The sequence below is a fragment of the Triticum dicoccoides genome, chromosome 2B, assembly GCF_002162155.2.
Source record: "Triticum dicoccoides isolate Atlit2015 ecotype Zavitan chromosome 2B, WEW_v2.0, whole genome shotgun sequence".
In the NCBI taxonomy this organism is placed as follows: domain Eukaryota; kingdom Viridiplantae; phylum Streptophyta; class Magnoliopsida; order Poales; family Poaceae; genus Triticum; species Triticum dicoccoides.
The window spans coordinates 93,305,913-93,328,567 of record NC_041383.1 but is presented as its reverse complement, the minus strand read 5'-3'; the positions used below and the strand labels follow the sequence as shown (position 1 = coordinate 93,328,567).

At 45.7% G+C, this 22,655-nt stretch overlaps 2 protein-coding genes and 1 non-coding gene across 5 annotated transcripts; 1 reads left to right on the top strand and 2 right to left on the bottom strand.

Annotated features, from left to right (window-relative positions):
- Nucleotides 1–9,882: 9,882 nt before the first annotated feature.
- LOC119362320 lies at nt 9,883–10,362 on the bottom strand. The gene has a single exon (XM_037627522.1). The coding sequence runs from the start codon at nt 10,360–10,362 to the stop codon at nt 9,883–9,885; it is 480 nt and encodes a 159-aa protein (XP_037483419.1).
- A 985-nt stretch (nt 10,363–11,347) lies between these two features.
- On the bottom strand, nt 11,348–15,016 carry LOC119362319 (importin subunit alpha-4-like). 3 transcript variants are annotated; one of them, XM_037627519.1, is made up of 10 exons: nt 14,713–15,016; nt 14,139–14,235; nt 13,969–14,060; nt 13,760–13,885; nt 13,499–13,681; nt 13,256–13,419; nt 13,082–13,160; nt 12,425–12,553; nt 12,127–12,254; nt 11,348–11,995 (listed from the first exon to the last, which is right to left on the bottom strand). In XM_037627519.1, exons 1-10 carry the CDS (start codon nt 15,013–15,015, stop codon nt 11,602–11,604), a joined length of 1,695 nt encoding a protein of 564 aa, XP_037483416.1. In that variant the 5' UTR covers nt 15,016; the 3' UTR covers nt 11,348–11,601. The 3 variants fall into 3 exon arrangements, with proteins under 3 accessions (XP_037483416.1, XP_037483417.1, XP_037483418.1); XM_037627520.1 differs by having other exon boundaries at nt 12,127–12,206; XM_037627521.1 differs by having other exon boundaries at nt 14,139–14,239; nt 14,713–14,851.
- A 5,065-nt stretch (nt 15,017–20,081) lies between these two features.
- On the top strand, nt 20,082–20,153 carry TRNAG-UCC. The gene has a single exon. It is a non-coding gene; the product is annotated as a tRNA-Gly (tRNA).
- The last annotated feature ends 2,502 nt before the right edge of the window (nt 20,154–22,655 follow it).

Here is a 22,655-nt window from a genome sequence, read left to right as displayed (position 1 = left end):
AGAATCTTCATCAGAAGGAGGACCACAATCTAATGCAGAAAATGGAGGATAAACTCATTTGCACATATCAGAGACCTCGGGTGATCTCCTAATTATCCCAACATATTATTAGCATATAATTGTACTACTACATATAGTAAAATGTCCAATATCATATCCATTGGATACAATATTCGATAATTTTGTATGTATGTTCCAATTCGTACTCAATATTGTTGCGTACACAATGATTTTCTAAGTATTAATGAATTAAATATTAGGCTTGATAGCCTTAGCCATCCTGGTTTGGGGGTGATTAGAAAATTATTTGACAATTCTGTTGGTCACAACTTATCAAGTTACATATTGTCCCAAATCATCAGATTTTATGTGCACCGCATGTGCCATAGGGAAAATAAGTTTTAAGGCACTCTCACCTTAAAATTCTAAGCAGGATACTTATTCTTCCTTAACACATTCAAAAGATATGTCTGGATTGCTTAATCATTATCTGGGGTAATTTAGATACTTCATGGTACTCAAATACACATTCATAAAATATTTTAAGTGTGTCTCTTATCACACACAACCATGCATGATCTTACTAAAAAAATGTTTTGCTCAACTTATCAAAGTAAGAGCAAATTCTCCTGAAAACAGGATCTATAAAGCCATTAAAATGAACAATGTTGTTGAACTCATTCAATGAGCATCTTTTTTGCATTAAGTACTTTATGTACATGCTCAGAATGGTTTAGCTAAAATTATTATCAAAGAGAGTTAAATGAATTACATGACCACTTTTAAAGAATTGTAAATTTACCAGCCTCTTGCTGGACACATACGGCCTTACACACCGTAAGTATGATCTAAATCATACCAATTGCATATCATACTACTTTCCCCTTGTAGTAATCACGTGGAAATCTACAAAGTATTTCCCATCTGCGATAATTCGGTTACATATTGATATCACCACTCCGGCATACATCAATGGGCCCTCTGAGAAAATTAGGGATCTATGTGAGGAATAACAATTTATCCGTCAATCAAAATTATTCATAGCTCGTATGCTGATTGCATCAGCAATAAGGATATTTTTCGGCATTAGGGGGAGATAAGTACCACAAGAAATGTTGAAAAAAATAAATTAGAAATGTTATTGACATTCAATCCTTATATCCACATACTCAAAGAATCTAAACTAGAAGTTTAGAGAATCATATATTTGCAACACATTGCAAATCTGCCACATACATTTACTGATAACAAGGTGTTACTAAATTCTATATTCCTGCAGTAAGGTGTTAGAAAGAGTGAAGGTACCTGATAAACCACTCTTCTCCCCAAATGAGAGCAAGAGGGGGAGAAAATCTGACAAGACGAGATACAATTTATCATATGCTTCCGCTGAAACAGAGGAAATCAAATCCTCAACCAGTAAATGTAGTTCAACATCAAGTTGAAGGACACCTCACTGGATGCTCATCATCCAAAGCCCGACATAAATGTGCACAAATGTTTTGGTGTCGGGACATCGAAACACCTTGACTCCATTTGTTATAGGAAATCACAAAGAGTTAAAAAGGAATAAATATTTTATCCACAAACTTCAATGACTCCATCAGAATCATATAAACTAAAGACTACATTTGTCGACATATATTTCTTCTCAAATTGCTAAAACCTTTTGGGCCCTGAACCAAAATCCATGGTAGAGTGTCTCTTGCACTCATATTGGTTCACATAAAAGGAAGCAAGTAATGAAGAATAGCACTCGCTCTGCAAACGAGTGGTATTTACCGCAGTAATACCTACTCCTCATAAGTATCTTCCACATGGAATACAAAAAACTTCTCATTCATAGACAAAGTCAATGAGGTGGTGAGAAAGCGAGGCTTGTAGCAAAAGGGTTCACGCAGAGACCCGACATCGATTACGATGTAACATACCCGCTTGGTATGAGTGGAATTATATTTCGATACTAAATATCATTGGCAATAAAAATAATAATATTATCCATGCAATTGATGGATGAAGTGGCTACATACTCATATGAGTCACTTATTTTGGAAGTCTCTATTGAAGTCTCTGAAGGGCCTATACTTCCAAATCTAAAAGCAAATCGCAACAAGTTTTGTGTAAAACTTCATAAGTCACTCTATGACTTGAAATAGTCGAAAATCATATGTTACTGTCGACTAAATGAGTTCCTTCTTCAAAAGGATTACTCGAATAATGATGATTGTTTATGTGTTTAATAAAGGAATCCCAAATTTGATATCCTTTCATCACCTCAGTTTATATTGATGACCTCATCATCAATGTCTATACAAGACCTAAACACACACATAATCATCTCTAGACGGAAAATCTGGATTTAACCAAATTTAGCTTACAACTTGAGCATTCTCTCAAGAATACATACCAGTCTACATATATCCAAGACATGTACGAGAAGTTCAATGTGGATATATCATACCAATAAAAGACATGTAATATGGTCATAGTACCCCTGATAGGGTACAAATCCATTCATACCTAGGGGTGATAATGAAGTGATATCAGGACCTGAAGTTCTATATCTCACTAATGTCAATGCACTCATATCATTGCAAACTTCGTCAGGCCTGACACTATATTTGTTATCTTTGTTCAGAGTGCAACCCCTAACAAAAGGTATATGGTTGATATAAGAAATATTAGCTTATATCTCAAGCTCACAATAAATCTTGGACAATTCTATCAGGAAAATAAAAATATGACCGTAATATGATGTAATGATATTGGCTCCTTATTTGATCCCAACAATGCCATATCAATGACTAAACTCACTATAATAGTCTTCTCATGAAAGTCATCTAAATATGCTTTAACGACTATTTCCACTTATCATTCTTTAAAAGCATTGCAAAATATGCATGGCTCAGTAGAATGATTAACCACACTCGAAATCATTTGGTTGAAATTCATCACAATCACATAACTTGATTTTATCAAGATTCTACCACTTGTGTTACTCAATACCTACAGGTTATATGAAGAGCAATATCATAAAGCACATTGCTTGAAATCACTTATCCTTACGAATTACAGAAAGTGAGGAAACAATTTGCAAACAAAATATTGTGAAAATCCTACAGATTATTCACAATGCCATGGTCATGTCAATGGAATTGGTATGACACATCCTCTAGATTTGCAAACTTCACGGGGAGTAATCTCCAAAACTATAACCTATTAACAATTGTAATATTGCATATGTTGTACTCTTTTTCCCTTCATGAGTTTTCCCTAATGGTTTCTCATAAAAGGTTTTTAACGAGACAATATAAACATAAGTGCCCTTATATGTCATAAACTTTCTCCTTATATTTTTCCCACTGGGTTTTAAAGGAGTTTTCAATGGCATATCATATCGCACTCTTTTCCCTTATGAGTTTTCTATCAAAGTTTCTCATAATGGTTTTTAATGAGGCAATATCTTATCAAAGATAATACGTCATACTTTCCATTTTCCCTATCGGGGTTTTTAAAGGAAGTCCTCAAGACATATTAATTGTTCTCTAAACTCATCAATGATTTTTTTCCTTCTTCAAAGGTTTTTCTCACATGAGTTAACAAGAGACAATAATCATTATATGTTGCATCATTTTTCTCCTTATTATTTTTTCCCACTGGGTTTAAAGGAGATTTAGCAACATATCTACACTATTCTCCTCATATTTTTCCCACAAGGTTTTTGGAGGAGACATTCAAGATTATTCAAAGAATTTGTCAAGACGATGGATGCACCAAAGAAGAGGCGTTGTACAAGGGGGAGTGTTAAGAATAGAATAGTTGCTTATTAATTAAGCTAATTAGAATTAAGTTAATTGTTAGATTGGTTGCTTGGTTTTCAAGCAACCATGTACTTCCTTGGTTCTCAAGGCAACTATGTAATTCCTTGGCTCTCAAGTAACTATGTGTTTACTTGACCGCCAAGCACCATGTGTACTTCCGCCTGGGTATAAATACCCCACTTCTATCATCAATAAAGACTGATGGATCATCTTTCATTCAAACTCTCTCGTTCTTTACTTTTCACTCAAAACATCAACAACTCATGGTCATGGACATAAACATCCAAATTAGGCGTTCTGTTGAGTGTGGTCGGTAGAGGACTGAGCTACCATGTAGTGTTGTCTCACCCACGTGGCTGGGTCCTTGTACCTATTCCTCCTTTTTTGCATGGACCTATATATATTCATCAACTGTCAAGGGGTACAGAGGACACTAAAAGTGAAAAATTACATCCTCGACCACTACAATTACTAGAGTGAGCCGAAGACGCGACGCCGTCATCCCTTCTCCCTCACCGGAGCCGGACAAATAGTAGACAGTCGAGAAGTCGTCGTGCAGAGAAGTGTAGACAAACGAAGAAGAGAAGTGTAGGTCGGAAGGATCTAAACTGCAGACACACAGGCGCAGACAAACAAAGACTAGATCCATCGAAGACAAATACCGACCGAATCCCATGAGATCCGCCAGAGACACACCTCCACACTCCCTTCGACGAAGCTAGACGCACCATCGGAACAGGGGCTGGGCGGGGAGAACATTATTTCATCTTCAAGGAACCGCCACCACCTCGACTTCCTAAGCACAAACCCTAAACAGACAGAAAAATATACCTTTAAACGAATATGGAACCCTCCCACCGGCAAGTACCGAGATCCACCACACCTACAAGGCCTAAGGCCACAACAGACGAGTAGACCTGCGGTGGCGCTGACAGGAAGCGAGCAACTCAGCCGCCTTTGAGTCGCTACGGAAGCTGCCACGTTGTCTTGTGACGGAACATGGCGCTTTGCATGTCAGTCTCCTCTTTAATACTCTCGTGCATTTTCAAGAAAGAAAACACATGAAGACCTATAACATTAGAGCATCTCCAACAGGCGCGGCAAAAGGCGCGCCCGTGCGGTAAAGTTAGGTTTTAGCGCGCGCCGGCTGATTCCGCGCGCTCCAGTGGTGGCGGGAATTTACCGCGCGCGGGAAGCGTTTGCGCGCGCGGGGGAGAAAGCGGTACGCGGCGCGGTAGATTTGGCGCGTCGCTTACCGCGCGCCTATAAATTGCCGCGCTCGCCACGCGCACAGCACACAGCCACGTGCCCTCCCCTCGCAACCTCGCCGCTTCGCAGCTTTCCGCGCCATCACCGCGCCACCATGCCGCCGCGCCGCCGGGGTGCTTCCGGCTATCGCGGCGTCCGCGAGCACCCCAACGGCTGGTACTCCGTCGAGATACGGTCCGGCGACGTTCAGCTCGGCCTCGGGACATTCCGGAGCGTGCATGAGGTGGCCCGCGCGTACGACGCGGCGGCGTGGCGCTTGGACAGGCCCCGGTCGCAGATGAACTTCCGGGACGTCTTCACGCGCGAGCAGGCACAGCGCGTCGCCCCTCCGCCGCGTCTCATCACCGACATGGACCGTGCCGACCACGCTCGGCGGCAGCGCCGCCTCCTCGTCGCCGAGGAGGACGAGCGAGCCATGGCAGAGTGGCGTCGTCGCCACCCGGAGGACGTTGCCGACGAGCATGCCTACTGGGCGGAGAGGACGGCAAGGCGCCGCGCGGAGCGGGCTGACCGGCGTCAGCGGAAGGCATTGGCGAACGAGCAGTGCGACATAGTTTCAGCAGGTGGGAGGTCGTTCTTCACCGCGGATGACGAACGTTGGGACGACATATGGATCTCAACCTCGGACGACACCGACGAGGATGATGGTGATGGTAGCGACTTGGAGTAGTTTCTATCGCTGTATGTCGTAGTAGTTTCTATCTATCTATCTATGCCGTAGTAGTATCTATCTATCTATGTATGTCGAACTATCTATCTATCTATGTAAAATATCTTGTATTGTTTTTTTATCTATGCAAAAAAATGTTTATAGAATGAGCGCGCGCTGCATTTTTACCGCGCCTGCTGGAGCTGCGCGCGCGTGCGGCTTTACAGCGCGGCTGCTGGAGCAAACGTTGCGCGCCGCGCCAAACCAGGCGATGGGCGCGTGCCAAATCAGTTTTTAACGCGCGGCGCGTTCGGCGCCTGTTGGAGATGCTCTTAGAGCATGTACAGATGTATTCCCCCAAACTGACGAGAGAGACGCAAAACCATTGACCAGCAGGAGAGAGAACAAAAAAAGCAACTCAACCGGACCCCTCAAAGCACACTTAAATGTCCGGAATGTCCGATACTTCTCATATTACCCTCATATATAAGATGAGTATGAGGAGTGCCCGAGCGAGTCCGGACAATGATTTTGCGCCTGTCACATAGGATTGATCCACCACGAAGCATCCTTTTCTTTCTTTCTTTATTATTTATTTACTTCCTCTCTCTATCTCAACCAATCACATGCAGATGATCAGACGTATAGGAAAAGTTTGACATGACTGCATGGATGAACAAATATGGAATCAAAATGGACATGCCCAAACACTGACCGGCCGCGTCCAGGGAAGTTTGAGAGACCAAATATGTTCAGTCCGGTTGTAGATGCCCTTACCAAGCAGTGTTTTTTTATGTACTCTACCCTGCAGTTGTTTATCAAATGCTATGATGATTAAAAACAAATTAAGCCCAAGTATAGATGTCCAATACATATATACACGGTCCACTCTACGATGGAAAAAATCAGACTAAAACCAACCAACAATCAAGGCATAGAAAGAGTGCAAGTCGGTCCGGGCATTCCTTGTTCAGTAAGATCAATTCTAGCAGAGTCATTATGTTAGTCCGATTGTCACAATAACCGTTTTCATAGAAATGCTGGTCAAATATATATTCTATAGTCACCATCTTTTTCTTTCTTTTTTGAGTTGGTCACCATCTTCTTAGGATCACCATTATTTATGGAACAACCTTCAAATATGGCCTCCCTATCATCATACATGTGGTCTCGAGACTGCTATTTGGAGCTCGCTCCATGTGGCAGTTACGTCTATTTACGTGTGGTGCGAAAGAAAGTTCGGGTGGCCCCTACGACCAATGTTCAAAATATCGTCTGATTCAATGATTTATCGGCCACTTCATCGCTTATCAGTGTGTGATCACTAAGGTTATACCTTATCTCTGGTATTTATCATTTGAACCGATTTATCACTTATCAATGGGTGATCACTAAAGGTTATACCTTATCTTTGGTATTTATCATTTGGACCGATTTATCGCTCTGACAAGCATTATTCAGCCAGGGCCCTATGGCCGGAAACTCCAAAACAGGACCTCCTCTTTAACAGCCTCCGGAACAACACACTTCGTCCCCCGCGCGAGAGGACATGTGTTGTAGTGTTGTCCTACTTTGTTGTCGTTGATCCATTTTATATAATATGATATGATACTTTTTTTAACACAGTACAGATGCAAGTGCTCATATACACGTGCATACACTCACCCTTATGAACGCACATATGCATCCCTACCCCTATGAGCACCTCCGAAATACTGAGCCAGCATATCATCTTGAAATTTACGAAGTCACTGAATGCGCATCGCCGGAAATCCTGAAATAAATTCAGGAATAAATGCGAGCACCAGGACTTGAACCCTGGTGGGCTGAGGATACCACAGTCCCTCTAACCATCCAACCACAGGTTGGTTCGCATATGATATGATACCTATTATGTATTGTTGTAGTGATTTCCTATTTTGTTTGTTGTTGATTCATTGTTTGACATGCACTACCTCCTTCCCAAAATATAAGGCGTCGATTGACTTTTTTGGTCTTCATTACACAACTTATGGCACACTCATGGTTATTTTTATTTTTACCTTATTAGTACTTGAAACCTAGGCATTGCAACAAAAAAACTGGCCGATTAATAGTCTACTGATAAATTTGACTGATTTTCGATTAATCTCTAATCCCCAACCGACCAAAACGCTAGCGATAAGCAATATCCTGACACTGCCCCTATCCTACCTCACGTGGGATGGCTTTGAGGTGGTGAAAAAAAGAATCACCCAATTATGAAGACACCAAATATAGAGACTCAAGTCCCCATAAATTATTTAAAGTGTACTCCATAACGATTATGGATGTTGCAGTTTTGGCAATTCCACTGGAGCTGTTTGAAGTACTAAGAGGGTGTTTGTTCCAGGGACTTATTTGTTTAAGGATTAAAAAAGTTCTTATAAGTCCCATCTAAACCAAACAGGAGGGACTTATAGGGACTTATTGGGGTCATTTGGAACTTATCAAAAAAGACTCTCATGGAGGAACTTATTGGAACTTATCGATCTGGACGCACCTACCCCGCATCGCCCCGCACGAACCCCGCCCCGCTCGTTCCCCTCCTCCTCGCCTCGCTCCTTCCCCGCCTCGCCCCAATCGCCGCCGCCGTCGGCACCCTCAACCGCCGCCGCCATGGCCGATGAGGAGGACGAGATCCCCTTCTTCTCTCAATTCCCCTCGTCTCAACAGGCAACCGAAGGCTCATTCGCCGGTGGAAATCTCGGGAGGGGAATGGGTTTCTTGGATCTCAACAGCAACGTCGACGTCTTCCCGGAGTTGGGCTCGTACCAGCAACTCCTCTTCGACCAGTCGGACGGTCATGGCCTTCCTCCGGTTGGACCTGGTCGTGGGAGGCCCGTGCCCCAGGGCGGAGGAGGCCGCAGCCGGTCTCTGAACATCGGAGGCCGAGGCGGCTCTCACCTGCGTCCGTTCGTCGCCCCGGCCGCAGCTGCCGTTGAGGGAGGCGGCACAGGGAGTGGGAGGACCGTGTCCCAGGTCACTGGACGCGGCGTAGGTCGAGGCAATGGGTCCTCAGCGGCCGGCAGTAGAGGAAAAACTGTGGGGAAGCAACGTGTAGTTCCCTGTAACATCAACTTATAAGTCCCTGTAAACAAACAGGTAGGGACTCGGGACTTATAAGTCCATGTAAACAAACAGGTAGGGACTTATGACTTATAAGTTGGGACTTCAAAAAATCCTATGACTTATGAAACAAACAGGGCCTAACAAACCGAGGCGATATACTAGAAACCACAAAGATAACAATTAATTAAACTAGCCGGTTTGTTTGGTTTGGTATCAAAGAAACTCGTTGGATGTGATGCAGATGTACTCAAGCACTCGATGTCGAGCTCCGGAGTGAAAGCTTAGGTCTGATCAGAGTTGGTTATACCTAGCAATGATGATGTTTTTTTTTTCCGTAGTTATCTTGTTTAAGGAATTGCTCGAATTTGTTCGGATTGATTTTTCGAGGTGAAAACCTAGATTCTAACCTTGATGGTTGAATCAGATTACGACGTTTGAGTGTCGCTTCCTTTCTGGTATTGATGTTGAAGAACCTCGGCGTTTGGTGATATCATGAGATGATTTATGCAGATATGGTCATTGTTGCAGTTTGCCGGTCGCTAATTAATCTGATCGCCTTGGGACTTTTTTCTTTTTTCATATTCTATGCGTAGCTTTGGTCTTATATGACTTTGCTAATTGTGAGCGTGCTTATTGTATGTGTTGATGTGAGATGTGTGCATGATAGCTATGCAGAGGCCGGGTGTGTGCTTAATGTGTTATGTATCCTTTTGATGCTTTATTTTAAGCCAATAAAATTCACCATTTATAGAAAAGACGTGGAAATAACAGTAGCTAGTACATCTGTGTCCGACTCACAAGCCATGACACCAAAACACTTGCATCTGGGCTAAGCCCATGAATGCATCTCTGCAAATACAAAGTTAAACAGCAAATCCAACACTACACTACTGGGCGACGGTGACCGCCAACACACAACAGATTCACCCAACGGCCGGCAACAGCTGCAGCACCGGCTAACGATCGAGTTAGCTGCATGCGCTGCAACATTATTCAGAACCACTCGCAGGTACGCTACGCAGCCAGCTAGCAAGGCGATTCGATCGATCTAGTCTACGGTTTGTAGTAGACGATCTTCACCTCGGTGACGCCGTGGCAGTCGCCGTCGGGAACGGAGTGCTCGAAGCAGTGGCCGCCGCCGTTGCACCCGGCCGTGGGGCAGTGCCCCCGCAGCGGGCTGCCGTGCGGGGTGACGGAGACAAGGATGGGGCCCGACTGCTGGGTGCTCACCTCGTAGTACGCGCCGCCGTCGTGGCCCAGGTGGACCTTGGCCACCGCAGCGCCGGACACAAGCACGCCCCCTGTCCACGCGCACACGTCGAATGACTCGTGCTTCCCGTCCGGGAGCACCCACCCGTCGGGGAAGAGGAGGTCGCGCTGTGCGCGGCCCTCCTCCAGGCTCAGCTTCAGGTCCTGCCCGCATAGGTTCTGCACCGTCACCCTGTGGCCGCCGCAGCCTTGGCCGGCGGCGAGCATGGCGGTGGCGGACAGAGCAACCAGCAGCAGGAGAGCGGGGGGCTTGGAGAAGGCCATGGCGAGCTAGCTAGCTCTTGGTACGAACTGCGAAGGGCTTGGGAGTCGAGGAGGAACAGGAGAGGCTGGCACTGGCTTGTGGTGAGGTTTATGGCTCAGCGTTGTGGGAGTATTTATAGGCAGAGAAGCTTCACTAGGGCTTAAGGATATTCCGCATTCCAGTACTGGTTCGAGATTTTAGGGAGGATGGTTCGAGATTTTAGTCTCGTCAGATATTCCGCATTCCAGTACTGGGCTGCTACTCCGCAAGTCCAGTCACCGAGCCCTCCCGTTCACCGCACACGAAGTCTACGCCCCAGAAGTCGATTCGTCTCGCATTTTGGTTCTCCGTGAAATGACTGTTCCTGACTAGACAGCACCACATTTTGGTCTTACGAATGATAATAGATGGACTACTACATCTTTTTCGAGTACACTATGGTCATTTGGGTTTCTAAGAAACATGTCCTACCTGAAATAAGGATGCAAGCGAACACGTCCACGAAGCATGCGGAGTGACGGCCGGAGATGAAGTAACACGCCCCTGTTTTAAACACTGTGCTGCTCCAGAAAAATACTGTTGCGGATACATGCGCCTGCATCCCACCTTGTACCTACTCCCTCCGTCCCAAATTACTTGTCTTACTTGTCTTTAATCAAGACAAGTAATTTGGGAGGAAGTACTAATACTGCCTGAGAATTACATGTTGCACTACACCTGCCTGTTGAGAAACCGATAGCCAGCCGCGTGCTCGATATTTCAGAGACACATAGTACTGCTCTGTTACTAGGGAAACAAAACTTGAACTTATAGCAATCACATCTACCGTGGACATCAAACATACACCCTCTGTTCTTAAACGGAAGACGTTTTTGTAGTTCAAGAGGTACTATCAAATTGCAGGGTCAATCGAACACAGGCCCGGTTGGTTACAACTTACAAGGCTTTCACCGAGCCCCAGGATCAGCTCCTCAATCACTCCCACTAGACAGAAGGCAGGAGGCACATGTCAAAACATACTTTACACTTCCTGCTCACCCATTCCCAGATGTATTTTTTCCCATCAAGTTTGGATTGCTCACCACGTATTCCACGCATTCACGGATTTTTCAGTTCTACTGCATAGTACAGACATTTCACGAGAATTCTTTTTCACGACGATAAATATCTCTCTATGCTGGCCACGATCACATGAATAATTTGATATTTAATCATGCGAGGAAGAAGGATTTAGCTACGAGCAATGCGGTCGTCTAGGATCACTCGGTTCCGTCCACACTGGACGCTGCTACCGGCGGCTGTGCGGTATCTTCCGGCTGCACCGTCTCCACGTTCTCTGCCGGGTGGTCTTTGGAGGCCGTCAAGTTTGCGTCATCGCTTACTTCCTCGTCCCAATACCTCTCGAGGAGCTTCATGGCTAACTTGTAAACCGCGTCATTGTCGAAATCCTGCAGATCCTCCAAATTGTCCAAGCCCCCATTCTCCAGAATAAACTGCGCATACGGGTTCATCGCGGATTCATTGCGCTGCTTCCCGATGTCACCCTCCTCGAGTATATTTTGGAGACCTTCCAGACATGTATACACAAGATCAACGTCTTGGTACTTGAGGACATTGCAGAGTGGCTCCAAACATCCCCGGCTCACCAAATATCTGCGGTCAGAGAGTGAAAAAGTCATTGCAAAGCACTTGGCTCAACATCATGCACATACAAAATAATGAAAGCAAGAATGTTCAAATTGCGTGTGAACTAGCACGCAAGATAACCACTGGTTAAGACTTACTGGATTTGATCGCTTGAACCACCAGAGGCAGCATTTGATATAGCCCAAGCAGCTTCCTTCTTTAAATCAGTTTCTGAGGTCTTTAGTAGAACAATGACATGGTTCATAACATCAGCATCAATGACTGCCTTTCAAAAGAATTATGAGTCAACCAATAGTAATAATAACATAAATGTGCAAGATTCAGTTGACATAGGGCAAAATGATAATGCAACTAATGTACATTCAGTTCCATTCAACTGAACGCAGGAGCCTAATTTTATTGCATAAACACCAAAATCAGCATATAACTTATTACCTGAATCTGATCCTTGCTGCCAGCGGTAATATTAGAAACAATTAGACAAGCTTGTTTCTTGATGATCTTTGGATAATTTCGCGCTAATAACTGGGCTAAGCAAGGAAGAATGCCCTGTTCTACTATGACCTGAAAAACATTATTGCACAGGTTCAACACACCAAAATAAACACCGGCTAGGCATTGTAGCAAATAATAGACAATATATATAAATTTCTGACAGCAACACACATGCAAACTATATGCCGGAGGCATGCAGAGCTCCCCCTAAGGTTTCACAATTTCATACTGCATGAAGTGTACATGAATTGATCGGAATATGGGCATATGAACTTGCGAAGTATGAAATCAGTGAGGCTGGTACCAAACAGTGGTGTTAGAGGATGAACAGCTGGTGAGGTTTATTGAGGAAATAAATGATCTAGTCAGACTCCAATAATGTAAATATGCAATATTAGGTACAGTCATTGCAGCTAATGTAAGATGAACTTCGGGCAATAGAGCAACCACCCCCAACCCCACCTGCCAATTCAAGCAACTACATAGTCGGTTCCTCTGATCTCATTGTTGCAGTTAACTGACAGTCCATATTGGTTAAGTAAAAGATAATAACAAACAATGAAACAAATAGTACAGGTCTATACAAATTTAACCAACCTGCACTTGAGTATCATCTCCGGCAGAAATTCTTGCGAGTGACATAATGACAGGGAGAAGAATATTAGCTGACGCATGCCTAAAACCAGGACAAAAGAGTGTTTCATATGATGAGTCGTGAGTGGTTTTTCCTCATATGTGGAAATGCATACAAAACTGATTCCACCAACTTACATCAGAAGTTTTACAAGTTGAGGGCATACACCTGCATCTAATGCATCTTGGATGCCACCTTCCACACCATCACATATATAATAAAGAGCCCAGCATGCATCTGCCAAGATCTTCTCATCAGCGGAATGGATAAGAAGGCTGACTATTTCCAGTATTGGTTTCACCTGCAATGATCAACCAAAATAGATTCAGCAAAAAAAAATTCACATGTTAACTAGGGAATATAATCATACAGAGACCCACTTGTACTTCAGCCGGTAATTTCCCAAAACAAAGGTTTGACAGTGCCCATGTAGCAGTCCTCAGAACTGAAACTTTCATGTCTTCTTTAAATTGAGCTAGTAATGGTGTAACAGCGCCATGATCAAGAACAATCTCTCTGCAGCTAGGCATGTCTGCGGCTATATTTCCAAGAGCCCATGTAGCCTGCTTAACAACAGAGCCAACAATATAAGTAACAAAACCATTTCAAAAACAATGTACAATAGAGTATCATTCTTTGACCTGGTGTCTGATATTAGCATCCGGGGATTCTAAGAGCTCTACCAGCCTTGGAACAGCACCGCATTCAGCAACTAGCAGTGTATAATCAGAAGCAGCTATGTTGGTAAGCACCCATGCTGCTTCCATCTGCAAAAGGTATACCCAGTATAAGATTGTTTACAGAGAAAAACAAAGGGAAGAAACAAAAGAAAACAAACAGACGACCATACTTGGAGCTGAGGAGGTCTTTGTCTTGAAAGGAACTCAGCAAACCTTGGCAGGACATCCGCTCTAATAATTTTTATCATGGTTGAGTTCTTCCCTACAGATATAGCAATAACAAGTTAATCTTTAGCCACACACAGAAGAAATGGCATCTCACATTAAACATGTCAAGTACCGTCCGAGAGAAGTTTCCTGAACTGGACTGTGGCTTCCAGCTGAGTAGCTGCGTCATCTGACCAGACTTTATCCACCATTTCTGATAGGCCTTCAAGCTAACTGGATACAAGAAACAGAATAAGGAAATCTGGAAAGAAAGATAATGAGTGCACACCACAAGTAATTCTTGCATTGTGACAAATGAAAGGATCTGATCCATCGCATAAACAGTTGACATTTGCCAAGCCATAGGAGGAACTTGTCACGGGCTCCTTACAGTTCACATTTTCAAAGGCAGGCAGATAACTAGCCAATATCTATATACTAGTAACAAGTGAGTAATAAGTGTGTTCATCCAAACATGGCAGTGAGGCGTTTTGGTAGAAAAAAAACCATGCAGTAACAACCATCTATTCTCTGTTGGAATTATCTTCTGCGCGTCATCTGTGGCTTCAAATACTAAACAGTTCTCCACTTGCGAGCATGAGCTATAATTCGCAGAACGAATAAATTTCAAACACAAGGTGGCAAATCATACTACTTTCTTACAAAACGACCAACGGCGGCTAGAGTCAGAACCCTAAGTACCGCACCTCAGCGTCGGCGGCGGCCCGCAGAGCGTCTGCGGGGGGCGGAGAGGACGGGAGCGAAGACGGCTCGGAGGAAGGAGGTGGCGCGGTGGCGTCTGCGGCCGCATCGGAAGGAGACACGACGGGGGCGGGGGTAAGGCTGGGCTCCTCGCGGCGGCGCTTGAAGAGGCCGGCGTCGCGGTTGCGGCGACGGAGGGCGAGGAGGCGGTCCTCGCGTCGCCGGCGCGAGCGGGCGGCGTCCACGCCCGGTGGCTTGTACGCGCCGCGGCGCGCCTCGTCGGACGGCCGCCGTGGGACGCGCGGCATGGCGCGGACGCGGCGAGGTAGGCTCGGGTCGGGCTCTGGTTCGGTTCGGGCCGGATCCTGTTTCAGGAGCTGGTGCGGTCGGAACATGGTCGTTGTCTTTTCATGCCACCTCACCGTATCCATTTTCTTTTAACACGGTCTACGATCATACGTACACATACACTTACCCCTATCGATTTGCGATGCACAAATTTGAATCCACAAACGTCCACGGAAGCAGCCGGTACGTGTCCGCTTTGAGTACCTTTTAAATTGTCCCGTCACATACATATGACTGATGGAGATGAAGAAAGATAAAAAAAAAATAAACAATGAGGAAACATGGTTAGCGGTGGACCGTATCCTACATGGGGGACTGTCCGGACATGTACGAACATTCTCATTTCCTCTGTATATATGGGATGGGTATGAAGATTTGTGGATTGTGCGGACAAAGCGAGGAGTCCAGTTGGGTTGTTTTTTAACCTTATCTCTCCTGTATACGTAGTGACCGGCTGTCCGTCCGGACGTCTGGAGAGGATATGAGGTCTTCGGTAGTTGATGCTCTTACTACTCTGACTCTGTACTCGTCCATGTCTCGCCACATAAATAATCCATCTTGTTATCTTCTTACCGAATTCCCTCTCTGTTCTTCCGGTATTTGCAAATGATCAGCAGATTGTGCTATTTTCTCTACTTTGAATAAAATCCATCCTTCTATTCCAAGTCTAGACCGTCGGATATGTTTTATTCCAGTCGCTTTCTATGCCAACCTTCTCCTAATATGCTTTTCGATCGGAGATGAGCTAACGCGCCCCTGCTTTAATAATTGTTCTACTCTAAAACTAAAACTTTAAACCCCAAACCGTAAACCTTAAGCCCATAACTCTAAAACCCTAAAAACATATGAAACTTGGTAAAACTTGATGAAACTTTGTAAAACTTAATGTTATGACTATCAAGTTTCAATACTTCAAACTTGGATTTTTTTTAAGTTGTTGAAATGTATTCAAGATTGGTCATGTTCAAAAGTTCTTGTCGCGACGAACACATATATGCAAAGGAAACTTAATTTAGACTTTTGGTTTAAACTAGATTGAAATTAAAAGATGAAATGAAAAAGGCATGAGAGGTGAGGTGTATGGCGCGTGCAGCTCTGACAAAAGCTGTCAAAAACGTGCATGGACGAACCCCAACCTAGAGTAAACAAAGGCCTAAGACTAATCAAATTTATGAATCTTAAAGCAATCAGGAGGTAGGCACGACTGGGCAGGCGGGTGCCTCTGCACCTACATGGCCTTGCGAATTTCCGTTATGGTTGCCACATTTAATAGCCATGCCACACTATTTTTAGGCATGCCTTTGGTTTATTGTCACCCTCGTAATTTGTCAAGCTTTTCTAGTTACATAGTCCATATGTCATAGGTTTCTTTTTTATTTTGCTAAATCTTGTCGGTGGCCATTTTGTTCACCATTTTAGAAGTATAATTATGTTTTTGAGATTAGGAGTTACAGATAGAATAGAATTAAACCATGAATTGGCCTCTACTAGTGTAACCTGTTCACCGTTCAAAGATGCTAGTTAGCACTTTGATGTAGCCAATGACATTGCGGTACGATTACTGTCAAAAGATGCTAGTTCTAACCTGTTCACCGTTACTAGTGTAATTGAATCCACTCCCAGAAGACTAAGCTGATGGGAGAGATGGTACGGTATGTTCAACGCTTGCGGCTTCGTGCTGTATTCTTTTTCTAATGATGAGGAAGCGGCATGGTGCAATGAGCCACTGATCCATCACTTGGGCCCTTATTGTACAAATGAGATTATGAATAGCTTATATTAAGAAGATTAGCACAAAAAGCTTCTGTAGTTCAACGGTTAGGATAATTGCCTTCCAAGCAATAGACCCGGGTTCGACTCGCGGCAGACGCATTGTTCTACTGCCAATACAATTATCTCTTGTTTTGTATAATTTCCAACATATATTCCGTATTTCGTTTAAAATGTATTATTTGTTCCTTTATTTTTTTATTTAAAGTGTATGTCGGGTTCTTTTGATTTTTTATTTAAATGTAGGCTTTCAGCCCAAGATGCTTTTCGATCGCGCGGTTCAGCGCATCTCTAACACGGACCTTCAAACGCCCGCAAATGTCCAAACGCTGCAAGTCATCCAATTTTTCTATTGCCGATACAATAATCTTTCGTTTTGTATCATTTTCAACAAACATTCTGTATTTTGTTCAAAATGTATTATTTGTTCCTTTGATTTTATTTAAAGCGTCTGTCGGGTTCTTTTTATTTTCTATTTAAATGTAGACTTTCAACCCGAAACGCTTTTCGCTCGCGCGGTTCAGCGCATCTCCAACACGAACCCTCAAAACGCTCGCAAATGTCCGAACGCTGCAAGCCGTCCAATTTTTCTATTGCCAATACAATAATCTTCCGTTTTGTATCATTTCCATCATAGACTATATTTGGTTCAAAGTTTTTTTGTTTAAAGCATCTGTCGGATTCCTTTGATTTTCTATTTAAATGTAGGCTTTCAGCTCGAGATGCTTCTCACTCGCGCGGTTTAGCGCATCTCCAATACGGACCCTCAAAACGCCGCAAATGGCTGGACGCTGCAAGCCATCCAATGCAGACTCATATTTGTCCGGTTATGCGTCCGCAAATTCCTTTTTTCGCAAACCGGAAACAAACCAGTGGGATTTGCAGGAGTCGCATCTCAGCCATGTAGGAGTCCATACCCCCATCCCAGTCTGAATCGAGGCGGAGCACGCACATTTGGAGTTGTCTGCACTATTTTTGCTACAAACCCCCTTTCCCCACCCTATCTACTCCGATCGCCGCCGTCCTCTAACCCAATTCATGTGTTTTTCGCTTCCACCGCCCGCATGGATCCGTGTGAACAACTCCAAAGTCGGCGGGGGTGGAGGATCCATAGAAGGTGGCCGCCCGAAAGACCAACTCGGCAAGACGACAAGCCTGCGCCTCAAAGAAAAAGCAAAGGATGGCAACCGGCAAAAAGAAGGGCGGTGAGGTCGGGGAGAGGTTTGAGAGGCTGGGTCGGGGCAAGGACGCGTGGCGCCGTCGCCAACACCATCCATGAACTTGTCGCCCTGGCCGGAACAATATCAGGCACCCTACTTGTAGGCCACCAAGCAACTTGGCCGATAGCAGTGTATTCCGTTGGCATCAATGCGACGCTGTTCCATTTCCCCGACCGGCAGTGTCACACGTTGTCCGATCACGGACGCTGGGCGTTGATCATCTCGGTGCCCGCTCTCTGTTCGTGGGTATGTCTCAACCGGGCAGGACGACGTATGACAATGAAGACAGGGAGTTGTTGGAGATGATCCACGATGGAGGCAGAGGCTGCTTCGAGGACGAACATTGCCTCCAACCGATCAACCGTGCCACACAACTCCATGACGGAGTTCTATACGGTGTACCATCGATACGCTAATAACTTCACATTGCGTTCATGTATGATGTGCATGTCGTAGGGTGCAATGTACTTTCGCCCATAAAACAAACCATGCACACGCTGCCAAAAGATCCAGCCCCTTGTGCTCCTGCCTATGAAGTCCGCAGATACGGTCAACCACGCATCGCACAACAACTCATCCTACGTGGTCTGAGTCCCCACTATCCTTCTTACTCTAAAAAATGACATGAAGTTCGAAAAATAAGCTCAATGACATTTGACCGAACACCTGCCAGGAGTGGTGTCCGCCATTGACGGCATCACCAGGGGCGGGCATAGGGTTCATGGTTGCAGACATATCCTGGGTGGACGGCATCGTAGTACAAGACAAGCGGGCGCGTGAGTAGTGGCTAGGGACGTTTGGCAATGCCTGGATGCCAGTCGAAGAGGTACAATGGTGGTGTTGAAGGACAAGGGTACGGACGCAAAGAGAGCAGGGGCGGACTGGAAGAGAATCAGACTGGGAGTGGGATTTAAGTGAGTGGGGGTGTCGGAGTCCTACGTGACAATGATCCGAACCTCCGCAAAGCTCCTTCAGTTTAATTTCAGTTTGCGTGAAAATAGACATCCCAACCACTCCACGTACCAATAGAACTAGAGGCTAACGCGCGCTTTGCCGCGCCGGTCTTCACTCTGGGATTAACTCCGTTATATCTAGTAGACTATTGTGATTGGTTGTTTTCTTTGGATTTTATCTATGTTGACTTGTGTTTTAATTATGTTTTGATGGTGTTTTTTCATTCATATATCGTGTCAGATTGCTCTTGGAGACTGTATTTGTTCCCGGAGGAGAATGGAATTGTTTGGTGTGTGGTTGTGATGTATTTACATGTTTCGGTCTTGGCGTCAGTTGGTGGTGGTCGCCTTAGCATCTTGAGAGCTTCTATTTTCATGCTAAAACCGTGAAATTGTTGCTATAACACTCACATATGCCAGCCCACGAATCTCATGTCCGCTCAGCTTGGCTCCCTGCTCCTCTTGCTCACTTAGTTTTGTTCGCTCGCCTAATGCTAGCTAAGAAAAGAAAAAGACTATCCTTTTTCTATTTGAAAAAGTTAGTTTAATTAAAAGATGTTCAAGGATTTCAAATATATTACGAATTTATAAACCATGAGTTTTAGAAAACGTTCATGAGTTTAAAATATATTCATGAATTTTAAATATATTCACAAATTATTATTTTTTGAATTTTAAAAGTGTTTACAAACTTTAAAAATGATCATCAACTTCAAAAATATTTTTGAATGTAATAAATATTAATGAAAATCTAAACAATGTTTGTTTGTTAATGTTTATAAACTTTATTAAGCACTTGTGAATTAAAATATGAAAAATAAAATATAAAAGGAAAGAACAAATAAAACTAAACAGCACATAATCTTACAAGTGGGGCCCTCACCGACCCATAACCCCTCATGCACCACAAGGCTTCAAATCATGGGAGTTTAGTATCTGTATAGATACATACAGTGGGCGTTGGAGATGCCCGTGACGGTTACAACGGGTTTAACGCTCCCGGTGGAAAGGGCACAACGTGATGATCGTTCACGTGCGTCCTTATTGTACGAATTGTATGTATCGTAAAATTTAGCATAGCCAGTGTCTGTAGTCCAACGGTTAGGATAATTGCCTTCCAAGCAATAGACCCGGGTTCGACTCCCGGCAGACGCAGCTCTTTTTTTATCATTTTTCTTCTACCTTCATCGAAGACGTACTTACACGTGTCCGCCCAGACATGTGCCTATGGGCTGCAGCCAAAGCCAGACGAGCACGTACGACTCTCCGCGCGCTCTACGACCCGTCCAGCGCTCACACGTGGAGACAACCACCTCGCGTCACCCTGGCTCCAGACGCTTCTCGCGCTGTTCAACTTCAGCCTCGCTCCACCCCGCACCAAACGTTCAACGAGTAGCGTGGCGCCCGGCCAAGCATATACCGTGGGAGAGGAGAGATCTCTACGAAACCCAGCTGACAGACCAGTAGCTAAGCTTGCTCCCACTGACACAATCTACAACTACCAACGTGATGGGCGGAGGCGGCTTCGTGTCCACGCTCCGGTGGCTGCGGGACACGGGCGCCGCGCTGCGCTCGCCCTACGACCTCCTCCGCGGCTGGCCCGGGCTGCTGCTCGACCACCCGGCCGTCGACGCCGTGCTCTGGGGCCTCGTCACCGCCGTCGAGTCCGTCGCCATCGCGGCCATGGTCTGCGCCTTCTTCCTCTGCTGCGGCTGCGCCTTGTAGTGAAGACTCGAGAGTCCATCCATCGGCATCGGCAAGCCGGCCCATACATGTCTTCTCTCCTGTCCATCTTCTCAATGTTCCCCGTCTCGCTCCAGCTTAGTCTGGAGGGTTCATGTTCATGGAATGCCTCATGGTGTGCATTATGAGATCCAGAACAATATAGTAGAAATATAATGGCGAATCAACGTTCATGAAACGCCTCATGTTTCTGAACTGCAGTGTGATACAGGCTACGAACAAGTACCGTCATGTATGCAAATGAATTCGTTTGTCAGGCTCAGTTCAAGACAACAGTAGTGACAATGTATTCGTAACAATGAATTTGATTTTTTTAGCAGTACAGCTGAATTTGATGTTCGACCTCCCCCCGCATCTCATACATCGCCTATGCACTTGGTCCAATGGCCAAGAGATCCCTCGTCAGGCTCGACCGCGCCTTCTTCACGAACGATTCCGTTTTTCTTTCAAGACAGAGGCAAAAGATTTGCTCTTTTCTCATTTTTTTTTCTAGAAAAGGAGGATGACCCCTGGCCTCTGCATTTGGGCGATGCATACGGCCATTTTATTAATTATTCTCATACAAAGTAATACAACAGTAAGACTAAAGCCGCCATCTAAGCAACTCTATCCAGTTGATGAAGGGGCAGATAGCCTGGACCTAATACCAAACAGACATCGCAGCCAAACCTAAAATCTAAGACCTGAGGTCCCATCCAGGCCTGCCGGGCATGGGTCTCACCGGTCCGGCGTGCACTCAGAGGCCGCCGCCGCCAACTGCCGCCGCTCTATCTTCAGAACTGTACTGATGCATCAACCTTGCTCGGTCCAGCTATCATCGACGCCACCATGGCGTCCAACGACACCTCCTCCCTGCACGCAAACATCTGAGCACATCGCGGTCGCCACTGACACACCTCAGCACCGTGCTGCCAAGTACCACCAGCCGACACAACTTGAAGTATTTGGAAGATCTGTCGTGCGTAGCACCTGCCGACCAGGCATGACAAAGCGTAGCACCTGTCAGTCAGGCATGACTTGACATCTCCACCGAAACTCCGTGCAAGATGAAGCCGCTCCACCTCCAGCCTCTCTGGACGGAAAGGGAGCACCCCAGGAAGACACGGCGAAGAGTTGGGCACCACAATCACCACGAGAGCCGGACCAGCCGACCGCCATGGCGAAGCGACACCACTAAAGAGAGAACCACCGCCATTAGGAACGCCAAGAACGCGCTGCAGCTGTCCCACCTCCCCGCGGACCCAAAGCAGCGCCTTCAAGAAGGTGACGGAGCCGGGCACCGCCGCCGCCCAACCAAAGTTGTGGGTTTTCACCCGGGTGCAGGGGAGGACGAGGGGGGGGGGGAAGCTGGATCTCGAAGCCGCATTCAAGAAGGAAACAACGCCTGGAACACCGCCGACGTCGTGGCCGCCGCAGCCGGCCAAGAAATTACTCCAATCCAGAGCTCCCAACCCCACATCCGCGCAGTCCGCCATCGGATCCGGCCGGACTGATGAGGAGGAAGCAGCAGCACGGGGGCGCCGTCTTCAGATCTGGCGAAGGAGAGTAGCAGGGGATCCCTCCACGCGGTGCCCGCATCCACCGCCAACTCACCGCCCGCGCGGCCAAGTAGACGCGGCCCTCAACTCCGGCGAGCGCCGCCCACTGTCAGGACAACACCGCCCTCACCAGCAGAGGTCGCCGCCTCAAACCCTAGGCCCGAGCCCGAGCAGCGTCGCGGCCGAGGGCCTCGCCGCCACCATCATCAGCGGCCGCGCAGGGGACCGGCGCCCATCTCCGGCGGCGGCGAGGATAGGACGAGAAGGGGAGGAGGCGGACGGGGAGGTTTGTCGCCCCCGCGTCGCCCTCGAGACGCGTCGCCCTTTTCTCATCTATACTATATTAATTAAGCACAAGAGATTGCCCGGTTAATTA

What these genes read in the sequence shown, in the direction of transcription:
- LOC119362320 (XM_037627522.1), bottom strand. Translation starts at nt 10,362, where the DNA reads ATGGCCTTCTCCAAGCCCCCCGCTCTCCTGCTGCTGGTTGCTCTGTCC.
- LOC119362319 (XM_037627519.1), bottom strand. Translation starts at nt 15,015, where the DNA reads ATGCCGCGCGTCCCACGGCGGCCGTCCGACGAGGCGCGCCGCGGCGCG. An exon ending in CAGGAAACTTCTCTCGGACG is followed by an intron (nt 14,061 to 14,138) that starts GTACTTGACATG and finishes CTATATCTGTAG; the next exon opens with GGAAGAACTCAACCATGATA. An exon ending in GCAGCAAGGATCAGATTCAG is followed by an intron (nt 12,255 to 12,424) that starts GTAATAAGTTAT and finishes TTCTTTTGAAAG; the next exon opens with GCAGTCATTGATGCTGATGT.